Source organism: Symphodus melops (assembly GCF_947650265.1).
Source record: "Symphodus melops genome assembly, chromosome: 13".
In the NCBI taxonomy this organism is placed as follows: Eukaryota; Metazoa; Chordata; class Actinopteri; order Labriformes; family Labridae; genus Symphodus; species Symphodus melops.
In genome coordinates, this window is record NC_136703.1 from 13,755,351 (window position 1) to 13,776,909 (window position 21,559).

Below are 21,559 nucleotides of genomic sequence, written 5' to 3' on the forward strand. Positions count from 1 at the left end.
TTAAATGAATGCTGCTGTATTGGTATTGAAGCATCTTCAGTGGCTGATTTTCTACATCATGTTGTTTATTTTGTTATAGCTGGTTTGCCATCTCCAACAGTGTTTAACTGCAGCGCCTGATTCAAGGGATACCACTGTCAGATACTCTACTGATATCAGCTCTTTTTTTTGCTGGGCTGCAATGGCTCCAATTTGATCCCTAAAGGCTTTACCAGGACACTCACATAAAACTTCTTTTTACACCAGTTGGATCTCCTTTAATTTCTTCTTGCAAAGGGATGAATGACGGCGCACAATACGTATACTTAAGGATCTCTGAACTACTCTTCCCAGACACCATAAATTTCTTCAGTAAAGTAGAAGGAGGGAAGAAAGTGGCAGTGAAGGTCATAACTCATGTCTGAATAATAATAATAATAAAAAAAAAAAAAACATCAGCAAGGCTGCTTGCTGTAGAGGAGCAGGAGAAAAAGGGAGAGGCTGACTGCGTGAGATAAAGGGACGAGAAAGCAGGGAGTGTAAGACGTAGCAGGAGACATAAAAGGAAGCAGTGAGGAGAGAGAGAGGGAGAGGGAAGGTCACTCCTAATAGCTCTTCCACGTAATTTCATAATGTCATGATTGCCCCTATTTATACAAGCAAACCCCATTAACTTTGTACTGTATGAACAATTCCATTCTGCCATAAAAAAGGGATCATGAGCAGCATGTGTTCACATTGCACTCGTAGTGCACAACGATGTTCCTGTGAGGACGCAGATTGAGAATGGGGGGTGTTTGCATGCATCATATCTTATGTCTTCTGCTTGACTCCAAGGGTGTGTCCATAATTACCCTGCTTTGTGCTGCAGGCACAGAATCTAACGAATGCTGCTGCTAATGTAGCAAATGACGCCCAAAGGGAAGAGCAGAGGCAGTATTTGATAGTATATGCTGTGTGTGTGATTGTTTTTATATGCTATATCGTACAGAACCCATGTTTCTAATTTTGTGTAGAGCAAGCATTCACACCTTGTTGTTGGTTTATTTTTTTCTGTTTTTTTTTTTTTCTGTTACGGTTCATTATCTCGTTTTTACAATATGTTGATAACATGGTGTTGCATACATGTTGTGCTTATTTAGCTGTGCATTTAAAAAAGTCAAAAGTAATTAACTTTTTTAACCGAACAAAAACATGTTGTTCTGCTCCATTCCCTCTACCATTACTGTTTGTTCATCAATGCCATACAGAATTTCCTGTGACTAACTGACTGACAGGCAAGACATAAGCAAATTATCTTATCAATTGAGGACTTAAGTGAGCAGCAGCTTACAAGCTAGAAGCAGAGAGACCTAAGGGCAGCACTCCATCTGCAGGACTGGATCCATTAGCTGACAGGAGAGATTAGCTGACCTGCTGACACACGGGCTGATCTTTTACTGATACACAACATGGACTCGTGCACAAAAACACACACACACACACACGTAAACACGTACACTCTCACACACACACATGCGCGCTTAGGTAATCTGAAACTATATTACATTAGGGTAACGCCCCTACTTTTGATCAGTACAGAGCTTTTACTAATCAGTGATCCCAAAACCAGATTTCCCTCCCTTCACATCTGTGTTTCCTTTTCACTTTTAGAGATCCATCTTTTTACTTTTGTTCTTTCATCACACCGTTCTTTTAGACTTTTTGCTGTCTACTTGTTGTCAAACTCCTGTTTGATCTCCCGCAGGTCTTGCTTTTTTTCTTCTTCTTCTGTTTTCTTTCAACCATCTCTCCTTCCTTCCATTCATCCATCCTCCTCTCTCCTCCTTCTCCAGCCTTCACGGATGTCTTAATGAGTCCACTCCCTTCTTATTGAATAATTCACCACTTCTTTTATTCTTCTATACCCATTGAGTCTTAAGGGAAAAACATCAATAAATAAATCACATAAGCGGTAGCTTCTCCTGCAGCCTGGACAATAAGAGGGATGACTGCAGTATTTATTGGTAAACAAAGGAAAGAGAGAGAGTGGATTTTTTTTTTTTAACTTGAGGAATCATTAGTTTGATAGGTCAATAAATGATTTTTGTATTTGCTTTTGCAAAACTTGGGCACTTTCACAGTTTCAGTCTTGCGTGTCCACATGTCTCTTTCAGCATATATAGTATAGACGTGTGTGTTTGTGTGTCTGTCTGTGTTTGAGGGATATCCTTTCAGTGTGCGTCGGTAAATGAATAAATGTCAGTACGTGCGTGCGCATACGTAAGTGATACCGCAAACCTATATGTGTCCATGTGTGTGAATAACCGAATTTGTATGTACAAGGGGGATGCTGTGTGGAGACCCTGTTGTCATGGCAACCAGAGAGAGAGAGAGAGAGAGAAAGGAGGAGAGAGAGTGGGCGGAAACCCTCACAGCTCCTCTGACAACCTTTATTTTCTCCAGCTTTGTGTCACTCCAATATTAACCCTTAACCTTTGACCGTACAGAGGGGGTGGAGTGAGGTGTGGTCCTGAAAAGAGAAATAGGAAAACATTGCATGCAATTTGCTGCTTTGACACAAGTGGGAGTTACAAAGTACCAACAGCCATGCGTATGCTAATAGTGGTATTGATAGATGTCCTGTCTGCGCACCGTGATCCAGATAGCATGTAGCGTTGCAGCTTTTTTTTCCTGCGGGTAAATTTGCATTTTGAGTTGACCATGGATGAGAGCCTCTTAAACATATGCTACGTGTCATTTTAAACAATGCATTATAGAGATGTTGGTTTCCCACTGTGCTGTAAAGCCCCTTGTTCTTTAGCTTGCAAATGTTGCCCATCGTCTAAGTCAGAGTGCTACTGCAGCAGTTTATTGAATTGATAGAGAGTAAAAGTGGTGAGTGTAGAAAGAAGAGATGGAGAGGAGGAGGAAATAGGAATATACTGTGAAATGTGATCGAAGGGGAATTGAAGAAAGCTTTTAGTGTCAGATACCGAGGGGACTGAGAGAGGGGCAGGAGACAAGTGATATAAAGGTGACAGGAAAATGGGTACCTATCGCTCTTGGATGGTTCCTATGTGACGGTTTGGCTCCTAAGCAGAAACACTTTGAGAAAGGATAGTAAGAGATGCAACCTTCATAGTGTTGAATGATTATATACACGTCTGTGTTTTGTAGAACTGAGCAGCAGCAGGTATTATTTCACATAATTTGTGGTATTTTTCAGCAGGAGCGACAAAGTGGGGCCGAGACTTGTCTCACTGCAACAGGCTCATGCATTAAGTATGACCCTGCCAGGGAGAGGGAGAGGGGAGGGCGAGAAGGAGACAATCAGACAGACAGAGCAAAGACATCAGGTATAGAGATGGACAGTATCTGTCTGGGACCTAGCCGAATATATGGCGAGGGTTGTGAATGAATTATGAATTTGGGTGAATTTAGGGCAAATTGTGCCGACAGGAAGGGGATTTATATGAATTATTCACTCTGTAGGGGGCCTGATCATCTACCCCCCACCAGCATCACCTTGTTTCTAGATCCCATGCTCACTTTTCCACTGACCCTTATAATCTCTCATTGCTCTTCCCTTGTACCACCTATCAGTCCAATTATCTTAGTGAGTACTCTCTTTGTAAATGTCTAAATCACTCTATCTTTCCCTTGTCCTCTCCTTGTCTTCTTTCAGCCTGATGTTTTACCAGACAGACGCACCCTGGGGGAAGAGTTAGGGGTAAAGGGGGGCATGTATTCATTTATTTTTCTCCTACCCTTCCTTCCGTCCTGCATCCTCTCCCCCTACACATATTCACAGCTGGAGGTAGTTAATATTTAAAAGCAAGGCATGACAGGACACAAGACCCACAAACATGTTTGAACAAGCACAAATCCAATAGAGGAGCGCTCCTCATCAAAGTTAGAGAGAAGCTTTCAGAATTTACATTTGCATGACTCAATGAGTTGAGAGAAACTACATCACGCTACATTTATCAGCATCTCAGCTCCTCACACAGATACGCAAGGATAAGAAGCAAACAGTAAAAGTCTCTTGTGTAAATGTGGGTGGTTGGCACGATGGGGATCAGAATTAGTGTGAAACTCAAAACAGGACTTGACTCTAGAGGCTTGTTATATGCATGTTGTTCCCCCCTAATAGATAAGACAGCCCATTCAGCACTGGTAACGCCCAACATGTCTACTTAACACTAATTACAACATTTTGCAGTGGAAGGAAGGGTGCAATCTTCTATCTAATGGATGATAAGGGGAGCATACACCACAATGGTTCAGCAATTAAATTCTTCTCATGAAAGCTACAAGGATTTGAGTTATTTATGTTTTTGTAAGCAAAATGCCTCTAAGTATGAAACCATGAATAATTAAAGGAGCTGCAAAATTGATCTGTGGATTTTGTTTGTTTAATACATTGCTAATTGGCGGCTAATTTTCTGCAGCCGGGCTTTCTTGTAGAAAAACAACAGCCGGCCACGCCCTCAAAATCTCAACGCAGAGCTTCTCACTCCACAGTCTCCCGTGATTTAATGACTTTTGATGGCGACAGTTGACATCGAAGCTGCGATAATAGTTTTTAAAAGCACTTAGAAACACTGACGGGTCATCTCAGCCCAGCTGCAAGCAGCCAAGGAGTGACCCTTGACCCTGTCCAATGAGGCAGGTAACAGGGCTGGGATTGGATCTCTGACAGCTGCTCAGCAGTAAGCTAAGCTCAAAGACATGAAATCAGGCGTCTGCTTCCATGTCAGTGTCCCTCACCCTCGTGATAATGGAGCAGCATGGGGCCTCATGCCGAGTCCACAGCAATGAAGTGTTTCTGTGTATGTGCTTGGAAGGTTGTCAGGCCAAGTCAGTGTGTGCTATCATCATGTGTGGGTGGCTGGCTTTGCCTCATTACATGGTACCTTCCATGCATCCTTTGTTTCCCATTCTCTCTCTCCTCCTCTCGCTATCTCCCTCCCTCAAAGATGCTCCTTTACACACTCCTCCCAACCCATTATAGTGTTCCCCTTTACTGCTCCTCCTCTACATGACCGGAATATTCTTTGGAGAGGTGTGCCACCTGACTGAAGCCCACTAGACCATACCCTTTCATCTGACTGATTTCTTCTGTCAGACCCCTGGATGTGTTTGTGTCTGTGATTGGCGGCATGACAAGTGACAGTGCGGTACACTGTTAATCAGCGTCCTGCTTTGCTCCACACCATCGCTCTGGAGGTGGCAATAATAGTTTAGCGCCCACCTCAGATCAAAATTAACACCAATACTAATCCCCTGACTAGCTCTGCTTCATCCATCTGCCTCTAATGGCATCTTGGAGAGGCTGTTTTAAGACTGGATCACTGTAATTGGCCCCCTGTCTCCAGAGAACAACAACCACTAAAGAAGCTGATAGAAGGATCGGAAATGAAGGAGCAGATAAAGAGAGAGAGAGCGAACAAGTGATGCAGACTGATTAGAGGAGCTTGCACATCTGTGTGTATGTATGCAAGTGGATGGAGAGGATTAGCGTCACAGCTGTCACCCTTTGTCATCCCTCCTACTCCTCTTCCCCTCCTTTCTCATCCCTTCATTCCTCCCATCACCTCCCACCCTCCCTCCTTCACTCCTTCACTTTGCCTCTCTCCTCCCCTCACCTCACCTCCGCCTCTTCTTCTCCCTCTCCTCTGCTCTCTTCCGAAAACCCACTTTTCTTCTTTGTGTATCCTCCACCCTCTTCATCCTTCTGTCTTCTCTGTCTCCTGTAAGCTTGTTGTGCTGTTCTTCGTACAAAGCAAGCGAGTTAGTGTGATGGCTCATTTAATCCTAATGCTGTTAGTTTAAACTGCCTTATTAAGAGCTCAGCTTTCGTTAGGTCTTTAATTAAATCTGATTGGGCTCTGTGCTCCCCTTATTCTCTTTCTAATGTATTGTTTTATACATATTTTAAATACACTATACCCCTTTTACAGGGTAAAAGGGGTATAGTGTAAAAGAAAATAGATAATCACCGCTCTTCACCCTCCTCTTACCCTTTACTCTCCCCCCATCATCTTCATCTCCTCTCATCCCTGACCTTCTCCCACTCTCCAAGGTCACTCATCCCTCCATTGTGGCATTGCCAACAAACAGCAGTGCACAGAGCCAAAACTCTTCAATCAGGCTGCCATTACTGCAGAGCGACCGAACAAGCATCCTCTCTCTATCATCTCCTTTTTTTCTTTTGTCTCGCTTGTACGTCTTAATCATGGTGTGCTGTAACAGTTCTTTGTGTGTGATACTGAATAGTGTAAACAGTCTGCGGGCTGCGCAACGTGGTGTCGCGGGGGAGGACAGCCTGCATGTTGTGGCAAGGACCCAATCCAAGGGTACAGATGGAGAACGGATAGACTCCTAGCAGGGGTGGCTTGCCTCACTCACCAAGACCGATAGCATCTTTATCGCATACTTATCACAGCACTATCACTCAAGTACAGTGCACACTGTTTGGTTTGTGCCTTGACTAAACCTGATTATCAACTACTGTATGTGCCTGTCTTGCTTATTATCTGATTTGACACTTCATCAATCTGCATGTGTCTGTCTACAGCCCATCTGTGTGCTGGCCATCTATGATCAGCTTCTTGTTGTGGTATTCTGTCCATCTGTCCTGCTAACTGGCCCCTCCATATGGGCCACTGGTCATGTAATTACCAACTGGAATCAACCATTTTTTTTTTTACAGTAACAGATTCAGTGATAGGCATTGCAGGTGTTTTTTTTCTTCTGGGGGTGGTGTGTGTGTGTGTGTGTGTGTGTGGGGGGGGGGGGGGGGGGGGGGGGGGGGGGGGGGGGGAAGTGTATTGTTAACTGGTCATTGGTGTGTTAACTCCATGTCTCGGTCTGTGAAGAGGTTTGACCACATGGCACAGGGTAATTTTTCTCCCATTCTGACACATGGCCCCACTCTACCCCTCCCTCTCGCTTCTCCTCTTGTCCTCCCCTAACCCCCCTTTCTCTTTTATCTTTCAGATAGGAGACCAGCAGGAGGGCGTAGACCTGACTTACAGAAAAGAGCGAAGAAAAAAAAAAGGGAAAAGGAGGGGGGAAGGACAGGAGGGTCCAAAGACGTACATCGAGGTAAAACCGAGGAAAAATAAAGTAGCCTCACATCTACTCGCCAGTGTCTGTGTGTGTGTGTGAGCTGGCCCTCTCTGTGCATTTTACTGCACGTGCGTGTGAGCAGGTGGGACTTTGATGGGACAGTGAGCAATGCCGCACACGCAGCAACAGCAGGTTGGCAGTAGGGGGCAGTGCTCCCCTCACCTCCTCCCACACCTCCTCCTCCTCCTCCTTTTCTTTGCTGCCCAGCCCAGCCGCGCAGCCATACACATACCCCCCAACTGTGAGTACAGATTCATATCCTACATCTGATAACAATGATGTCTGAATGCTTCAATGGGGATCAAAGGTTTTATTTGTTGTGTTAATTACATTGTTGATTCATCAAAGCAGGCTAATAATGATCTTTCATCATGATTAATTAGAGCAAATCAGCAGAGTGAACATGTGATTCTCCTCCAGCAACCTCAAAATTCAGGGTTGGATTGCACAGCCATGTTTGAAAATTTGCTGTCTGAGGTTTCTTTGTGAGGACTCATCTGTTCCTCTGGTGTGTCTAATTACTTTGTAATTGATCCCCTCATACTGCATTGATTAGTCTCTCTATTGATCTGGTTTCCCCGGTGCAAACTAGGATTAAATTGGGGAGTAATTTGATCAACAATTGAGTTATATAACAAAAATCCCGAACGGTTTTTTCTCACTCAACTGCATTTCTTCTTCCTCCTCCTCCTCCTCCTCCTCCTCCTCGTCCTCCTCCTCCTCAATGCAATATGTGGGCATTAGATATACAGCTGAGCTTGTGGCCCTGCGGGAAAATTGATCATCATCTCCTCAGCTGTTGCGGGCCTGCCCACAAAGCTCCAGTTGGGAGAGAGAGAGAGAAAGAGAGAGAGAGAGAGAGAGAGATAGAAATAGCGAATTGTTTTTCACTGCTGGTCTTTATTGTTCAATCTTTATCTAAGACTACTTGAAGTGAGTCACAATCCTTCACCACCCACACATATGGACAAGCATGGACACACATGCAGTCACACATGTTTAACCGATAAATGTTGATGAGATGCAGTAAATCTACCAAAGTAATCCCCAAGAGGCGAGGTGACAAAGAGGTGAGAGGGCTGACGAGGATGAAGGGAGGAGCAGCAGGTCAAAGATTTGAAAGGTCAAGGTGTCCCCTGCCTTTTAATTAGTGAACCCTGGCCATGTCAATGAGAGACACTGATGGGGATCAATAAAGGAGATCTATCTATCTATCTATCTATCTATCTATCTATCTATCTATCTATCTATCTATCTATCTATCTATCTATCTATCTATCTATCTATCTATCTATCTATCTATCTATCTATCTATCTATCTATCTATCTATCTGTCTGTCTGTCTGTCTGTCTGTCTGTCTGTCTGTCTGTCTGTCTGTCTGTCTGTCTGTCTGTCTGTCTGTCTGTCTGTCTGTCTGTCTGTCTGTCTGTCTGTCTGTCTGTCTGTCTGTCTGTCTGTCCTCTTTCTCCATCTTTATCTATAGGCCGATTAATCCATTTATCAGCATTTAGCCTTATCTATCTCTTTAATCTTGTTTTGTACTGTAACTAAAACATTGTTTCCTTCGTTTTGCCTCTTTCTCTGCTTTTCCACCATGGTGGATTAACAGACCACATAAGTGATCGTAAGTGCTTTCAACTTTATTGATGTCTATTTGTCTTAATGCAGGCGCTGGCATAGCTTGTTGTAAACACTATTATTATCCATCCAGTGTACATCTACAGCGTTATGCTTCTTGGTGCCTCGATGTATATCCATTGTTTTCACACTATGGTTTATCTTTTTGATTGAAGATTTGAGTGTTGTTTTGTATGCCTGTTTCTGTCTTCTTTTTCCCATATATAATATATGGTGTATAATATATAGTGTGCTTAGCCTCAGTGGTTCCCATGAGGTGAGGTCCCTGTAGATGCACGGACATTAGAGGAGTGGCTGTGGTGTGTTTGGTGGCAGTAGGTCTGTCACATCGAAGACACAAGGAAATAAAGAGGACTTAAAGCACCAAGCACCAGCTCCTCTCCTCCTCCTTAGCCAATAATGGAGCAGCGCCTGCAGCCCGAACTTCAATTTGATCAGCTGAGGAAATGGACTTATTTCCTCTATCATTGGGAATTATTTCATTACATTCCCTCAGTCACCCTATCCGTCTTTTTCTGCATCTCTGTGACTCTACCCCTTGTTTCTTTTTCTATTTTGGTCTCCTTTTGCTCTGTTTCTCATTTGCTCTCCATGTTCTCATTCTTTGCAGCACTTCCATCCATCCCTGCTGTCTACTCAGCTCCCATTTTCCCTGTCTGCCTCCCATGTACTGCAGCCCTCCCCCACACTCACCCATTTACCTACTTTATGTAAATTGATCTCGGACTTGGGTTTTATTCCTTAAAGTCAAATACTCAACCCAAAAGGTATCAAGCTGCGACCTCTATTCGCACAGCAAACTGCCTGTGTGTAGTTAGAGAAGCTATATGAAGAAAAGGATTCAAAACTAATTTATGTCTATAACTATTTGAAAACAGAAAGTAGAAACTTGACATGGGCAATAGAGCATGTGGAGGCATCAAACAGCTGGTTCAATACAGTCGTCACACTAAATCCCAGCATGCATGGTTTTATGAGACTGTTATCGAGCCTTTGCTTTATGGCTGTTATCGACAGTGTTGACAGAAAAAGTGACTCTTCTGGTTGTCTTTTTTTTCTTCTTTCTCTTAAAATCCCTGCTTCATTTCCCTGCAGACCCTCTCAGCCTAGCACAGTGCACCGTGCTGTATATCTCTTTTGCATGAACTCTTCCTCTTACATTATGCTATATCAATTTCCTCTCATGTCAACCCATTTTCACTGCCTTTTCTCGTACTTTCACTCTTCCCTCGCCCTACATTTTATCTTTCTCTTGGGAGTCTTTTTAAGTGATATTGGCTGAATATACTTATCAGTAGCAGTCTATCTCATTTTTTTTTCTGTGCCAAAGAGATCTGTGTGCTACAATAGGATGTCATATGTGTGTATATCATAATGGAGTTACAGACTGAAAGCAGAACTGAGTGTGTGCACGTCTACATCTATTAAAACCATGTTGATATCTCACTTGTTTTCAGGTATTTACATCAGTTACTCTTTTTTTTTCATTCTTGCAGTGAAAAGGCCTCCAATGATAACCACACAGCCGGAGTCTGTCACGGTCTTTAGTGTTGAAGACCTCGTCATGAGCTGTGAAGCCACTGGCAACCCTATGCCCATGTTAGTCAACAAGCACACGCACACGTCCACGCTAACACTTAAAGTCTAAAGATGTTCAATTAGTCAGAGAGGTTAGTCCAGCCACTAGTGATGTCTGAGGACAGTGACCTTCCCTATCCTTGTTCAGCTGACATCTTTATATGCAGTGTTACACAAGAGCATATTCACCCCATCAATGTTCTCATTTCAACAAGGGATAAATATCATTAAGCACTCAAGCAATATTTCCAGAGTGTCTTTGCTGCTATGAAGGGGAAAACTGTTCCAGTTGCCAAGAAAAAGATGAATATCTCAATTACACTGCTGCAGCGTCGCATCGAAATTTTGCAGCAAACTATTTGTGCTCTCAAATTCAATGACGTGTTTATTTAAAACTGCTTTAGCAAACAACATAGAAGTTATTTTTATTTTCTATTTTGAGCGAACACTCCCTGCTGTGTGACTTATTTTTTTCTTTTTGCTTAAGTTTCCGATGGACAAAGGATGGAGAGGAGTTTGACCCAGGCAGTGACCCAGAGCTGAAGATGTCAGAGCGCTCTGGCTCATCCGCATTCTACACACTCAGTAACACTATGGAAAATTTGAAGCAGTACCAAGGCAAATATGTCTGCTATGCCTCCAATGAACTGGGGACCGCTGTCTCTCATGAGGCCATTCTAAAAACTGATGGTAAGAACATGATGAGAGAGAATTTGTATCATCTTCAGTGACTATTTGCTGATTTTAAATAATTTACTTAATTCTTGTGTTGAATCACATCATTTTAGGTTGTAAAAAACTAATCAAACCTCCTGTGATTTATTTTTGCACAAACTGAACAACATCAGAGGAGCTTCATGTTTTTATAGATTTCAGCTTCAGAGGTAGCACTCGTGTAAATGCCTTCAAGATCCACATTAGAAGTGAGATGCGTTGTTGTTGGTTTTTATCTTCTTTAATTTACAAACCTGTAAGCGGAAAGGGCGTTCAAAGCTTTACTCTGCTTTATAGAGAGCACATTTGTAAGCAGATGGAAGCTCACAGCGAGCATTCCTAGTACCACCACCCAGAACATAATTACATGCAATAACATGATAATCAGCATACACACGCACACGCACACACACACACACACACACACGCACACACACGCACACACACGCACACACACGCACACACACGCACACACACACGCACAGAGGCCTCAGGCAAAAGCAAAGCGCACCTCTGTGGATCTATCCACCTGTGTGACTGGCTCTCTCCTGGGCGAACTCTTTCCTTCACTGTTTCCCTGACAACAGTTCCCCCAGAAACACTGAGTTGATGTCATGTGAAGCACACTCTAGTAGCTCCTGTGGGGTTAGCAGAGGGGAGGAGGGGAGGAGGGAGGGGGGGGGGGGGCAAACATATGATATCATATCATATATGATACACTAATCAAGTCATTCTACTTATAAAAGTGGAGAAAAAAAAACAATCTTAGGCTGTTTGTATACATGTCTCTCCTCAAATCTTTAAACAGGGATTAAAGAAAACCTGATCCAGTGTATGTTTCTTTGAGCAGTCTTGCACTGTGGGTTTCCTCAGATAATCTTCAAACAACACTAAAAATGTTTGCATAGGAGGTTTTGTACTTATGTGTGTGTGTAGGGAGCCTAACAGGTGTGTTTTTGTCCTCACTTGCCTCCCTGTAGCTCCCCCATCCCAACAGAAAGAAAGAAAAGTAACTGTGAAGGCTGAGGAGGGAAACAGTATTGTCCTTAAGTGTAACCCCCCGCAGAGCTCCATGGAGCCGATCATTCACTGGATGGACTGGAGTGAGTACATTACCTTTCCATCTCCTTCCATTACATCCCTCCTGTCTCCTCAATACAGCTGCCATTTGTATTATCTATCGATCCTTTTGTTGTTCACTTTCATCACATCAACTATTCAATTATATCTCTCTCCTTTCTTCCTCAATGTCAACAATATATTTTTATGGATGCATCTATAATATAATGAAAATTTTGTTTAGTACTCCTTTGAGCAGAGTCTTTTCTTGCCCTTTTTCTCTCTTTCTTTTTTTTCCACAATATTTCTTCTCCTCTCATCCTATTGTATCTCTACGCCTCCCTCCAATTTTCCCCTCTCTACTTTATTCTGCTGCTAAGCTGCTCTTCACGCTCCTTTGTTTCTCTTTTTTTTCACTGCCTCTGTCTGTAATCATTACCTTGTTTCTGCTCTGTCTCATTTCCTCTCTCCCTCTCTCAACAGGGCTACGACATATCCAGGATAGTGAGCGGGTGGTGGTGGGGAAGGATGGCAACTTGTACTTTGCCTATTTGACAACAGAAGACAGCAGGGACGACTACACCTGCAATGTCCAGTACCTGGCAACCCGCACCATTCTGGCAAAGGAACCCATCACTCTCACTGTCTCCCCTTGTAAGTGTACCTTAATGACGCTCACTGGTCTTATTTAAATTGGCTGGCCTGAGATTAATCTTTAGACTTAACCCTTCACACTTTATTGTGCCCACAATCTCAATGAAAAGCTCAAAATCCCCCATTTACTGTATTACCAGTTACAACACAAAACAGAAGATTACAGGTTGTCAAGCTATTTATTTCAAATAATGGACGTTTGGGCGTATATGTAAACACATATCACATAATCAGTAAAAGTCAAAGAGCAGGGCCCTGCTTTCATAAGGCTCACTCAGATAAAATGTGTTTTTATTTCTATTCCTCTTCAGCATGTAGATGTTTTGTGGTTTTGAGATGAATGCCAATCAGATTTCTGCTGACATCAAATGAAATAAAGATGAATGCAATTTTTATCAGTGGTGCTCAGGGCACTGATAAAATAGACTTTGAAGCAGACTTCCAAGATATTTCAAGGACATTTATTTTTTCATAGAAACACTTGAAAGAACTTGTGTGTAACATTTTCAAGGCGCAATTTCCTGGTTTTAAATAGTTTGAAGGATTGAAGGGTCTGTAGCTACAATGACAGCACTGGTTTAGCCCATCAACACATTCTTAAGGTAACCACTTCAGAATAATCATGTACTATTTATTATTATATCATGACGTGTGCTGCTGCCGTTTTGGCCAGGTCACCCTTGTGAAAGAGATCTTGATCTTGTCACGTGTTAGCAGGTAGGAAACAGGAGAGGGAGGACCCAATTGCAGAAAAAAACTTAAATGATTTATTTTAACAAAAAGGGCAAAAACGCAAAAACCAAGACTTACTTAAATAACAGAAATCCAAAAATCCACGAGGAAAAAACACAGGGAGCAGGGACAAGAACCACAGGCCACGACAATCAACATAAGACAGGACATAAGACAATGAACCAACAAGAAACTGAGGCAAACACAGAGACTAAATAGACAAGGGATAATCAGACACAGGTGAGACTAACGAGACAGGTGAGGAACATCAGGGTAATCACAAAGGTGGGAAACACAAGGAACAAAGAACACAAGACCAGAACATTGAGGACATGTACAAAGTAAAACCTGACAATGATAAGACATGAACTAAAACAAGATATTACAAAATAAAACAGGAAACACTTAAAACAAGACTAGGAAACATTAAACGCCAAACTAAGAACCTGAAAACACAAGTAACAGGAAAACAAGCCTACAGACAACATAGAAGAACACAAGGATACAGGGAAACACACTAAGGACTAAAGTTAACCACACTAGGAATCACACATACACAGAACACGAGGGAAATAATGAAAATTAAAACAAGATTAAATACAGAACAAAACCAAACCATGACAGATCTCAGTGGGTTAATTAAATAAAGGTTAATTTAAAAAAAAGAAAACAGATCTATCATAATTATTTTATTTTAAAAGGTCCGTATGAATAAAATATGGTATAGTTTTGATTAAATAAGCATACAGAAAATGACAAGTCATCTCCCCCTCATGTGGTGGCATGTTGCTGACCAAAGCACTGATGTGTCCAGTAGATAGTCCCACAGTCGGCAGGAGGTCCATCACCTCCTCAGCTCAACAGTAATGAGATGCAGCTCACACTGAGATGTGGCTGCCAGCATCTGTGGCCCGACTAGAGGTCAGAGAGATGAGCACATGTTAACATAGGACCTCTGTGTGTGTGTGTGTGTGTGTGTGCAGGAAATCTGTAAGTCGATGTGTTGTTAGAAAGGTGAAATCATCTCCACACGCTTCCACATCCTGCATCTGTGTGTGTATGTCTCTAAAGTGGCTGCTGTGTCAGCAGCACGTTACCCATGCATATGTATGACTCTTTCTATTTTCCGACTCTTTCTCCAGCCAACTCTGTACTGCGGAACAGGAGGCCGCACATGATGAGACCTACTGGAAGTCAAAGTGTTTACCATGCTCTCAGAGGCCAGACTGTGGAGCTTGAGTGCATCGTCCAAGGCCTGTGAGTGTGTGTCTGTGTGTATTTCTGTTTTACTGCCCCCATCGATCGCTCTGTTCAAGCCACTCCTTCTAATCAATCTTACCTGCCTCTTATCCATCACTCATTCCTCTTCCTACCTCCATACTCTCTTTTCATTCCATCATATATCTTAATTTGCCCTCATCCAAATGCTGATTTCTTAATTTTATTTATTTGTTCTCTTTTCACCCTTCATGTTTTTTGGCCTTGGCTTCTTCATTTTGCATTAAAACAACATTCCTCATTTCTTTTTCTCCTCTATCCATTCACCCCTACCACTATTGCATCCCTTTATCCACATCCTACTTTCCCTCCTCCTCTTCAGTCCAACTCCAAAAGTGTCATGGCATAGGAAGGATGGCGAGCTATCTGAGACCCGCACCGTAAAAGATATGCACGATCGCCGCCTGCGCTTCAGTAACATCTCTGAGAGTGATGGGGGCGAGTACCAGTGCATAGCTGAGAACTCCCAAGGGAAGGCCACACACACTTACATTGTGACTGTGGAAGGTACATCTCACACACACTGATGCATTGATATATTGCAGATTTGTGCAAGCATTTTACGTGTAGACAGTGACCTACACGTAAAAACCCATTAGTCTAACTTCAACTTGTGTAGGTTTTAATTTCTGTAACTATAAAATGGCCACCTTCAAGTGATCCTAATAGATATATCATGTCTCTTGCAGCGGCTCCCTACTGGACTAAGGAGCCTGTCAGTCAGTTATATGCTCCAGGTGAGACTGTCAGATTAGACTGTCAGGCAGATGGCATCCCCACTCCTACCATCAGCTGGACCATCAATGGGAACCCTCTCTCAGGTCAGTGTGTACATCCACATAGAAATCCATATCTCAACGCTTCGTATCAAACACTATGCATTTGACGTTTTTTTTTTCTTTAAACAGCAACTAACAAGGACTCCCGACATACACTGACCAACAGTGGGTCTCTAATCCTAAAGGACGTCACCTTTGGAGACACTGCTATCTACCAGTGTCGGGCTTCCAACAAGCATGGGACCATCCTCACCAACACAAACATCTATGTCATTGGTGAGTGTTTACTTTTGTACATGTAACATATTCAACAGATTGGGTTTTTACTTCTGTGTGTCTAATTTGTTTTTATGTTTGATGTTTCAGAGCTGCCACCCCAGATCCTAACAGAGGATGGGAATTCATACACATTTACAGAAGGCCAGAAGGCTTTACTCGAGTGTGACACCTTTGGCTCTCCTAAACCTAAAGTCATTTGGTGAGGCACAAAAACACCTATTCCATTGTGTTCTGTTGCATTGTATTGCATATTCTAGTACGATGTCTGGTGGATCTTCATCTTGACAGATTTTTACAGAGGGGATACAACTGCGTAGGTAGTTTTTCATTTGCATAAATTAACAGTCAAGTGCTTTTGCATCTGGGCTGTGACTTGGAATTTAATCAATGTGGACGGTTTCCAACTACACTTTCTTCTGTCTGGCAAAATAGGCAATTAAACTGTTTAATTCATCAGCACCTGCAATGGCTGATTTTTTTCTTATTGTTCTCACTCTGCTTTCTAAGTTTAAAATGTGTCGTGGGGTGCATATGTGTCTTTTCCAGGGAGAGCAGCAGCACCTCCTCCCTTCTGGCAGATCCCAGAGTTAACCCGCTCGCCAATGGAGGCCTTGAGATCTTGAATGTCACACGTGAAGATGAGGGCATGTACACCTGCTCTGTACAAAACAACAACTTGTCTATCAGTGTCGAGCTGGAAGTGCTCAGTAAGTGAAACACGATGTACCTTAGCAGCTGATGCGTGTGTACTTAATGCAGCTTGTACTCAGCATTGTGTGTCTCCTTTTCTTCTTCTTCAGACAGGACAGTGATTATTACACCTCCAGAAGATCTGAGAGTGCAACCTGGAAACACGGCAATCTTCACTTGTGTTGCCCTTGTTGACCCAAAACTGGCCCCTCCACTAATCCAGTGGAGAAAAAATGAACAGAAGCTCTTTCAGTCCCACAGCGACGAAAAGTAAGACCTAATTCTGGCCATAACATGTTTTCCTTTTTCGTTCTGGTTTTATGGTGAAACTTAAAAACAAACCAGGAGCAGTAATTGCAGATGAGCTTCAGCAAGGCAACCTTTATAAAATGCATCTTTAATATTTGTTTTTCCTTTCGTAACAGAATAAACAATGTTCTATGTTGACAAATAAAATGAGGATGAGGTTGTGGCAATGTGTCAATAAAAATAAAGGATGACAATAAAAATGACCGTACTTCCCTAGATATACATTTGAAGGACCAGACCTGATAATTGCAAATGTGGAACCAGATGATGAGGCTCTGTACACCTGTCAGGTCATCACTAAACTGGACATGGCTAAAGCCAGCAGCACCCTCACTTTGTGTGGTAAGATTATAGCACTTACATCTGACCACATACCATCATGTATCTTAGACTTAACCAACCACCCGCTGAAAATGCAACATTTGTATTTACATTGTTGAATACTTTCTTAAAATAAGAACCATTAGTTTAACTTGTCACCTGGATACTTGAAGTGAGAATAACGTTTTGGTAATGGTCTTTTTTATTTCCCCATCAGATCGTCCAGACCCGCCTGTCCTCCTACAGATCACTGATTTGAAGCGGCGAGCAGTCAGTCTCAGCTGGACTCCTGGAGACGACAACAACAGCCCTGTGCTAGGTTTAGTACAGACAAGCACACAGAGACTCACATAGAGTCACACATATATTTGCACACATCAGTATTCTTACCCCCCCCCCCCCCCCACTTTTTGATTTCCCTGTGTTTTCATGAAAAGGATGTTTTCTCCTGCTGTGATCCACATGCGCTGCTAAGTGAAGATGTGTTCTGACACAGACACAAATCACTATGTCCCACTCTAATACTCAGAGCAACAAGCCCGTATTTTTAATCTCCCTCCAGTACAATGAAAGACAGTTTTGTTTTATTACTTAGACAGGATTATTATTATTTGATCTGCAGCATCCGACTGTTGAAAAGCTCACAGTGTCTCACTCTGACTTCATCACAACTGAGTGTTTACTTTGTTCCTTGCATCATTATAGTTCTCCTCCTGTCTCATTCTTCTGTCTCCGCAGAGTATGTGGTGGAGTTTGAGGATCAGGATTTGAAGGACAGAGGCTGGGAAGAGCTGAAGAGAGTAAGTGGTAACAAGGAGCGTGCCAGCATCCCTCTGTGGCCTTACATGTCCTATCGTTTCCGGGTCATTGCCATCAATGATGTGGGCAAGAGCGAGCCGAGCAAGCCTTCAGAAATCCACAACACAGTTGCTGAAGGTTAGAACCAGTGTTTCTGAAGCACAAGTTTTCATCCTCAAAGTGAACCCAAATTTGCACAACACTAAACTTTTGTTCCAATGTCAGCTCCAGACAACAACCCCGAGGATGTCAGGAGTGAGTCCACAGACCCAGACACTCTGGTCATCTCCTGGGAGGTACATCTTCTATCAGACACTGAAGCAGAGTCAAACTAATATCTTAAATCGAGTTTGTTCCTTATTGAATGCTGTCTCTGTCACTGCAGGAAATGGACAAACGTAACTTTAATGGACCTGACTTCAAGTACAGGGTATTGTGGAGGCGAGTGGTGGGCAGTGGGCCAACCTGGCACACCAACTATACAACTGCCCCACCTTTTACAGTCAATGGTATTGGCAACTTTTCGGCCTTCGAGATCAAAGTGCAGGCTGTCAATAACAAAGGGGACGGACCTGAACCTGACCCTGTCATTGGGTACTCAGGAGAGGATGGTAAAATATTTTTAAAACAGTTTTTAGGTGTTTTAACTATATCCTTTTCACTTTACAGGGAATATTTGGACTTGACATTCTTTCTCAGCTACCCCTCACATGTCTTTAATTGTCCCTCAGTTCCACTGGAGGCTCCAATAGATGTAGGTGTTGAAGAGCTGAACAGCACAACCATTAGAGTGGCCTGGGCAGCAGTCGACAGAGAGACGGTCAGAGGACACCTTCTGGGATACAAGGTACTGATCCTGTATCTCCTCTGTTGTTTCCCTGGCTTGTTCGGGGCCTGTGCTCATAAATAATACATACTGTACTGGTTTACAGCAAAGGAAGCCAGATCTGAGTTTGGCAGGGCTTCAGAGTTCTCTTTACTGTGAAGGTTGTGAGGAAAAGAGCCTGTTTTATTTTGTAGGCTCTAACCTTCAAAAAGTATCATAATCTTGTCGCAGTGCCTCTTATTCCCTCTTGTGAGTCTTTGTTGCATTCAGCAGCCAAGTCAGACTTTGTCCCTTTCAAACTGCTTAAAGTGTCTCTGGCTTAAACTCAATCCCACAAAATATTTTTGATTTAAAAGTGTACGAAATGTTCTATTAACGCCTCTGTAAGTGAATAAATCCTTTTTAATTAATTCTCTGATTTAAAAAAAATTCAGATCTACTTGAACAGAATCGGCTCAGGGGGTGGCCACCGAGGCCGGAGGGCCCAGGAGCTAGAGAGCACCGTGGTGGTGGAGACCGGAGCCAACGAGGAGAAGAGGGTAATCAGTGATCTCAGACCATATTCCCACTATGCCCTGGTTGTCACTGTATTTAACAGCAAGGGCGAGGGACCCCCTTCTGAGACACTGACCTTCAAGACTCCCGAAGGAGGTGAGAATACAAAAGAAAGAAAAGCTGATATGGGGGGAGTTGAGCTAAGGCAAAAACGAAGTAAGATGGGAGGATGGGAGGGATGGAGGTTGGAGGTTTAAATAGATGAAACGACACAGAGAATGACTGAGTGGAGTGAAGAAAAGAGATGAAAATGAGGCAAGGATGAATATTGACGAGCAGGCAGCTGCTGTGGGAATAGAGGTGACAGTTAATCTAAGTGTTATACTGCCTCAATAATGCTTTTTAATGGTTCCTGTTTGTGTTGCTGCTAGTTCCTGGTCCTCCAAAAACCTTAATCCTGGACAGTCCATCAGAAACAGAAATTACCCTCCACTGGTCGCCTCCTAGCCAGCCGAACGGCATCCTCATCGGATATCTACTGCAGTACCAGCAGGGTGAGCATAGTTTACGTCCTTATACCACAAAAAAAGATCACTACTAAGAATGAAAACACACAATACATTTCCAATAAGATCATGAACAACAGAGACATGTCAAAAGCCTCCTAATGAAGCTCATCAGTCAATCACAAGTCACCCATAACATTGTGTCACCCATATCGATGTGAATAGGATCAAGGAGTGATTGAGGGTGTTTTTGTGATTTGCTGCGTTCAGTTGTAGAAAGTGATGACAGCCCGATGCAGGTCGAGACAATAGACGACCCCACAGTCACCCATCTCCACCTAAGGGGCCTGGATCGCCACAGCCACTACCGCTTCTACCTTAGGGGACGCACGTCTGCAGGGGATGGGGAGCCCCTTATGAGGGAGGGTGCCACCACGCTGGATGGAGGTATACGCTACGCATTCACACCATTCATTACCAACAGACACAAAGAGATGCAGCTGTACAAGTTCAAGAATTGAACTCCTCTTTCTGGATGTCTTGCAGCACCTCCTACCAACATCAGCCTGTCTGCGGGGGAGACCTCAGTAAACTTCAGCTGGGTGGCCAAGAAAAGGCACAGGAATGTTAGCTTTCAGATCAAATATCTGAAAAAAAATGGTATACTTAACTTATAAGTGCACAAGAAAGACTTTGCATGTGAAACATTTTATAACCCTCAACAATGAAAAGGTAACCAAGGTTCATATCGTGTCTCGCCAGATGGGTCTAATTGGAAGACGTCAGAAAAGGTGAACTCCTCACAGTCTTTCTACCAGCTCCAGGGCCTCACTCCTGGCTCTCATTACCGTCTGCTCATCATGTACAGCAACACCAGTTTCTGGGAGACTACGATTGACACAACAGGAACAGGTACGATGAGCCTCCATTCATCCTCTTTCCTTTCATCTTCTCGGCTCTCTCCTTTGGGCTTCCCACATCTAAATATAAAGCTGATCCTACTGAGAGTGTCGTGCGGTTCTCTCAACAGCCTGTGAAGTGCTTTCAAAAACGTATATGAAAACAAGGCTTGGTTAGACCTTATGAAATAATCCATTACTCATGTTTGTTTGGTGCATTTTTGTTTGGCCCCCAAGTGAAATGCCACTCTTGTCAGAATGCATAATGCTGTCTCTTTTGTGCCAGATTCTGCTCCCTCTTTTATTCTATCTTTTTCATCATTTCGTCTCCTCTTGTACTTCCATCCTGTTTTTCCTAATGCAAAATATCTTACTTTGGATTTTTCCCTCATCTGTCTTGTTTTCCCCCCTCAGAAGCAGTGACAGAGGTGCAGCCAAGCTTTGCCACACAGGGTTGGTTCATCGGTCTTGTGAGCGCCATCGTGCTGCTGCTGTTGATACTTCTCATCCTCTGCTTTATCAAGAGGAGTAAAGGCGGGAAGTATTCAGGCAAGTGAAGCTCCCAGTCACAAGTGTCAAATCAGGACAGATGATAAAATATATCTCAGTATACATTTTGTGATGAAGACAGCATGTTTAAGACCTGAAACTTTTTTTTTTAAAGGAATGGACCATAGCTATTCTTCCTCCTAATACTATCTGCAATAACAATTCAGTCTTTGCTGCATTTGCTGTGGCAGCGTCTACTTGAGCTTTGCAAATAACACTTGTACAAGCGTTACTTGCAAAGCTATAACAAAACAGTAACCTAGCTGTTTCAGGAAGGCACACAAGTAAACATCATTATTCTTATGGGATATAAGCAAAAAAAAAAAAAAAAGATTGCACTCGGTTTTAATTTCTTTGTC

At 42.9% G+C, this 21,559-nt stretch overlaps 1 protein-coding gene across 5 annotated transcripts in view; it reads left to right on the forward strand.

The window, feature by feature from the left end:
* l1cama (L1 cell adhesion molecule, paralog a) overlaps nucleotides 1-21,559 on the forward strand; it is a 43,515-nt gene that overhangs the window by 17,955 nt on the left and 4,001 nt on the right. For 2 of the 5 annotated variants that reach the window (XM_079360590.1, XM_079360591.1), the window contains 25 exons: nucleotides 6,964-7,336; nucleotides 8,706-8,720; nucleotides 10,231-10,333; nucleotides 10,800-11,002; nucleotides 12,007-12,129; nucleotides 12,569-12,739; nucleotides 14,614-14,728; nucleotides 15,072-15,256; nucleotides 15,439-15,570; nucleotides 15,658-15,804; nucleotides 15,895-16,006; nucleotides 16,354-16,514; nucleotides 16,608-16,767; nucleotides 17,024-17,148; nucleotides 17,345-17,446; nucleotides 17,866-18,063; nucleotides 18,151-18,221; nucleotides 18,311-18,536; nucleotides 18,657-18,772; nucleotides 19,186-19,402; nucleotides 19,678-19,800; nucleotides 20,023-20,199; nucleotides 20,299-20,412; nucleotides 20,515-20,664; nucleotides 21,066-21,200. In XM_079360590.1, the coding sequence (XP_079216716.1) occupies nucleotides 7,204-7,336; nucleotides 8,706-8,720; nucleotides 10,231-10,333; nucleotides 10,800-11,002; nucleotides 12,007-12,129; nucleotides 12,569-12,739; nucleotides 14,614-14,728; nucleotides 15,072-15,256; nucleotides 15,439-15,570; nucleotides 15,658-15,804; nucleotides 15,895-16,006; nucleotides 16,354-16,514; nucleotides 16,608-16,767; nucleotides 17,024-17,148; nucleotides 17,345-17,446; nucleotides 17,866-18,063; nucleotides 18,151-18,221; nucleotides 18,311-18,536; nucleotides 18,657-18,772; nucleotides 19,186-19,402; nucleotides 19,678-19,800; nucleotides 20,023-20,199; nucleotides 20,299-20,412; nucleotides 20,515-20,664; nucleotides 21,066-21,200 (3,514 nt within the window). In that variant the 5' untranslated portion in view covers nucleotides 6,964-7,203. The remainder of the gene's footprint in view (nucleotides 1-6,963; nucleotides 7,337-8,705; nucleotides 8,721-10,230; nucleotides 10,334-10,799; nucleotides 11,003-12,006; nucleotides 12,130-12,568; nucleotides 12,740-14,613; nucleotides 14,729-15,071; nucleotides 15,257-15,438; nucleotides 15,571-15,657; nucleotides 15,805-15,894; nucleotides 16,007-16,353; nucleotides 16,515-16,607; nucleotides 16,768-17,023; nucleotides 17,149-17,344; nucleotides 17,447-17,865; nucleotides 18,064-18,150; nucleotides 18,222-18,310; nucleotides 18,537-18,656; nucleotides 18,773-19,185; nucleotides 19,403-19,677; nucleotides 19,801-20,022; nucleotides 20,200-20,298; nucleotides 20,413-20,514; nucleotides 20,665-21,065; nucleotides 21,201-21,559) is intronic. The other 3 variants (XM_079360592.1, XM_079360593.1, XM_079360594.1) reach the window with 3 other exon arrangements.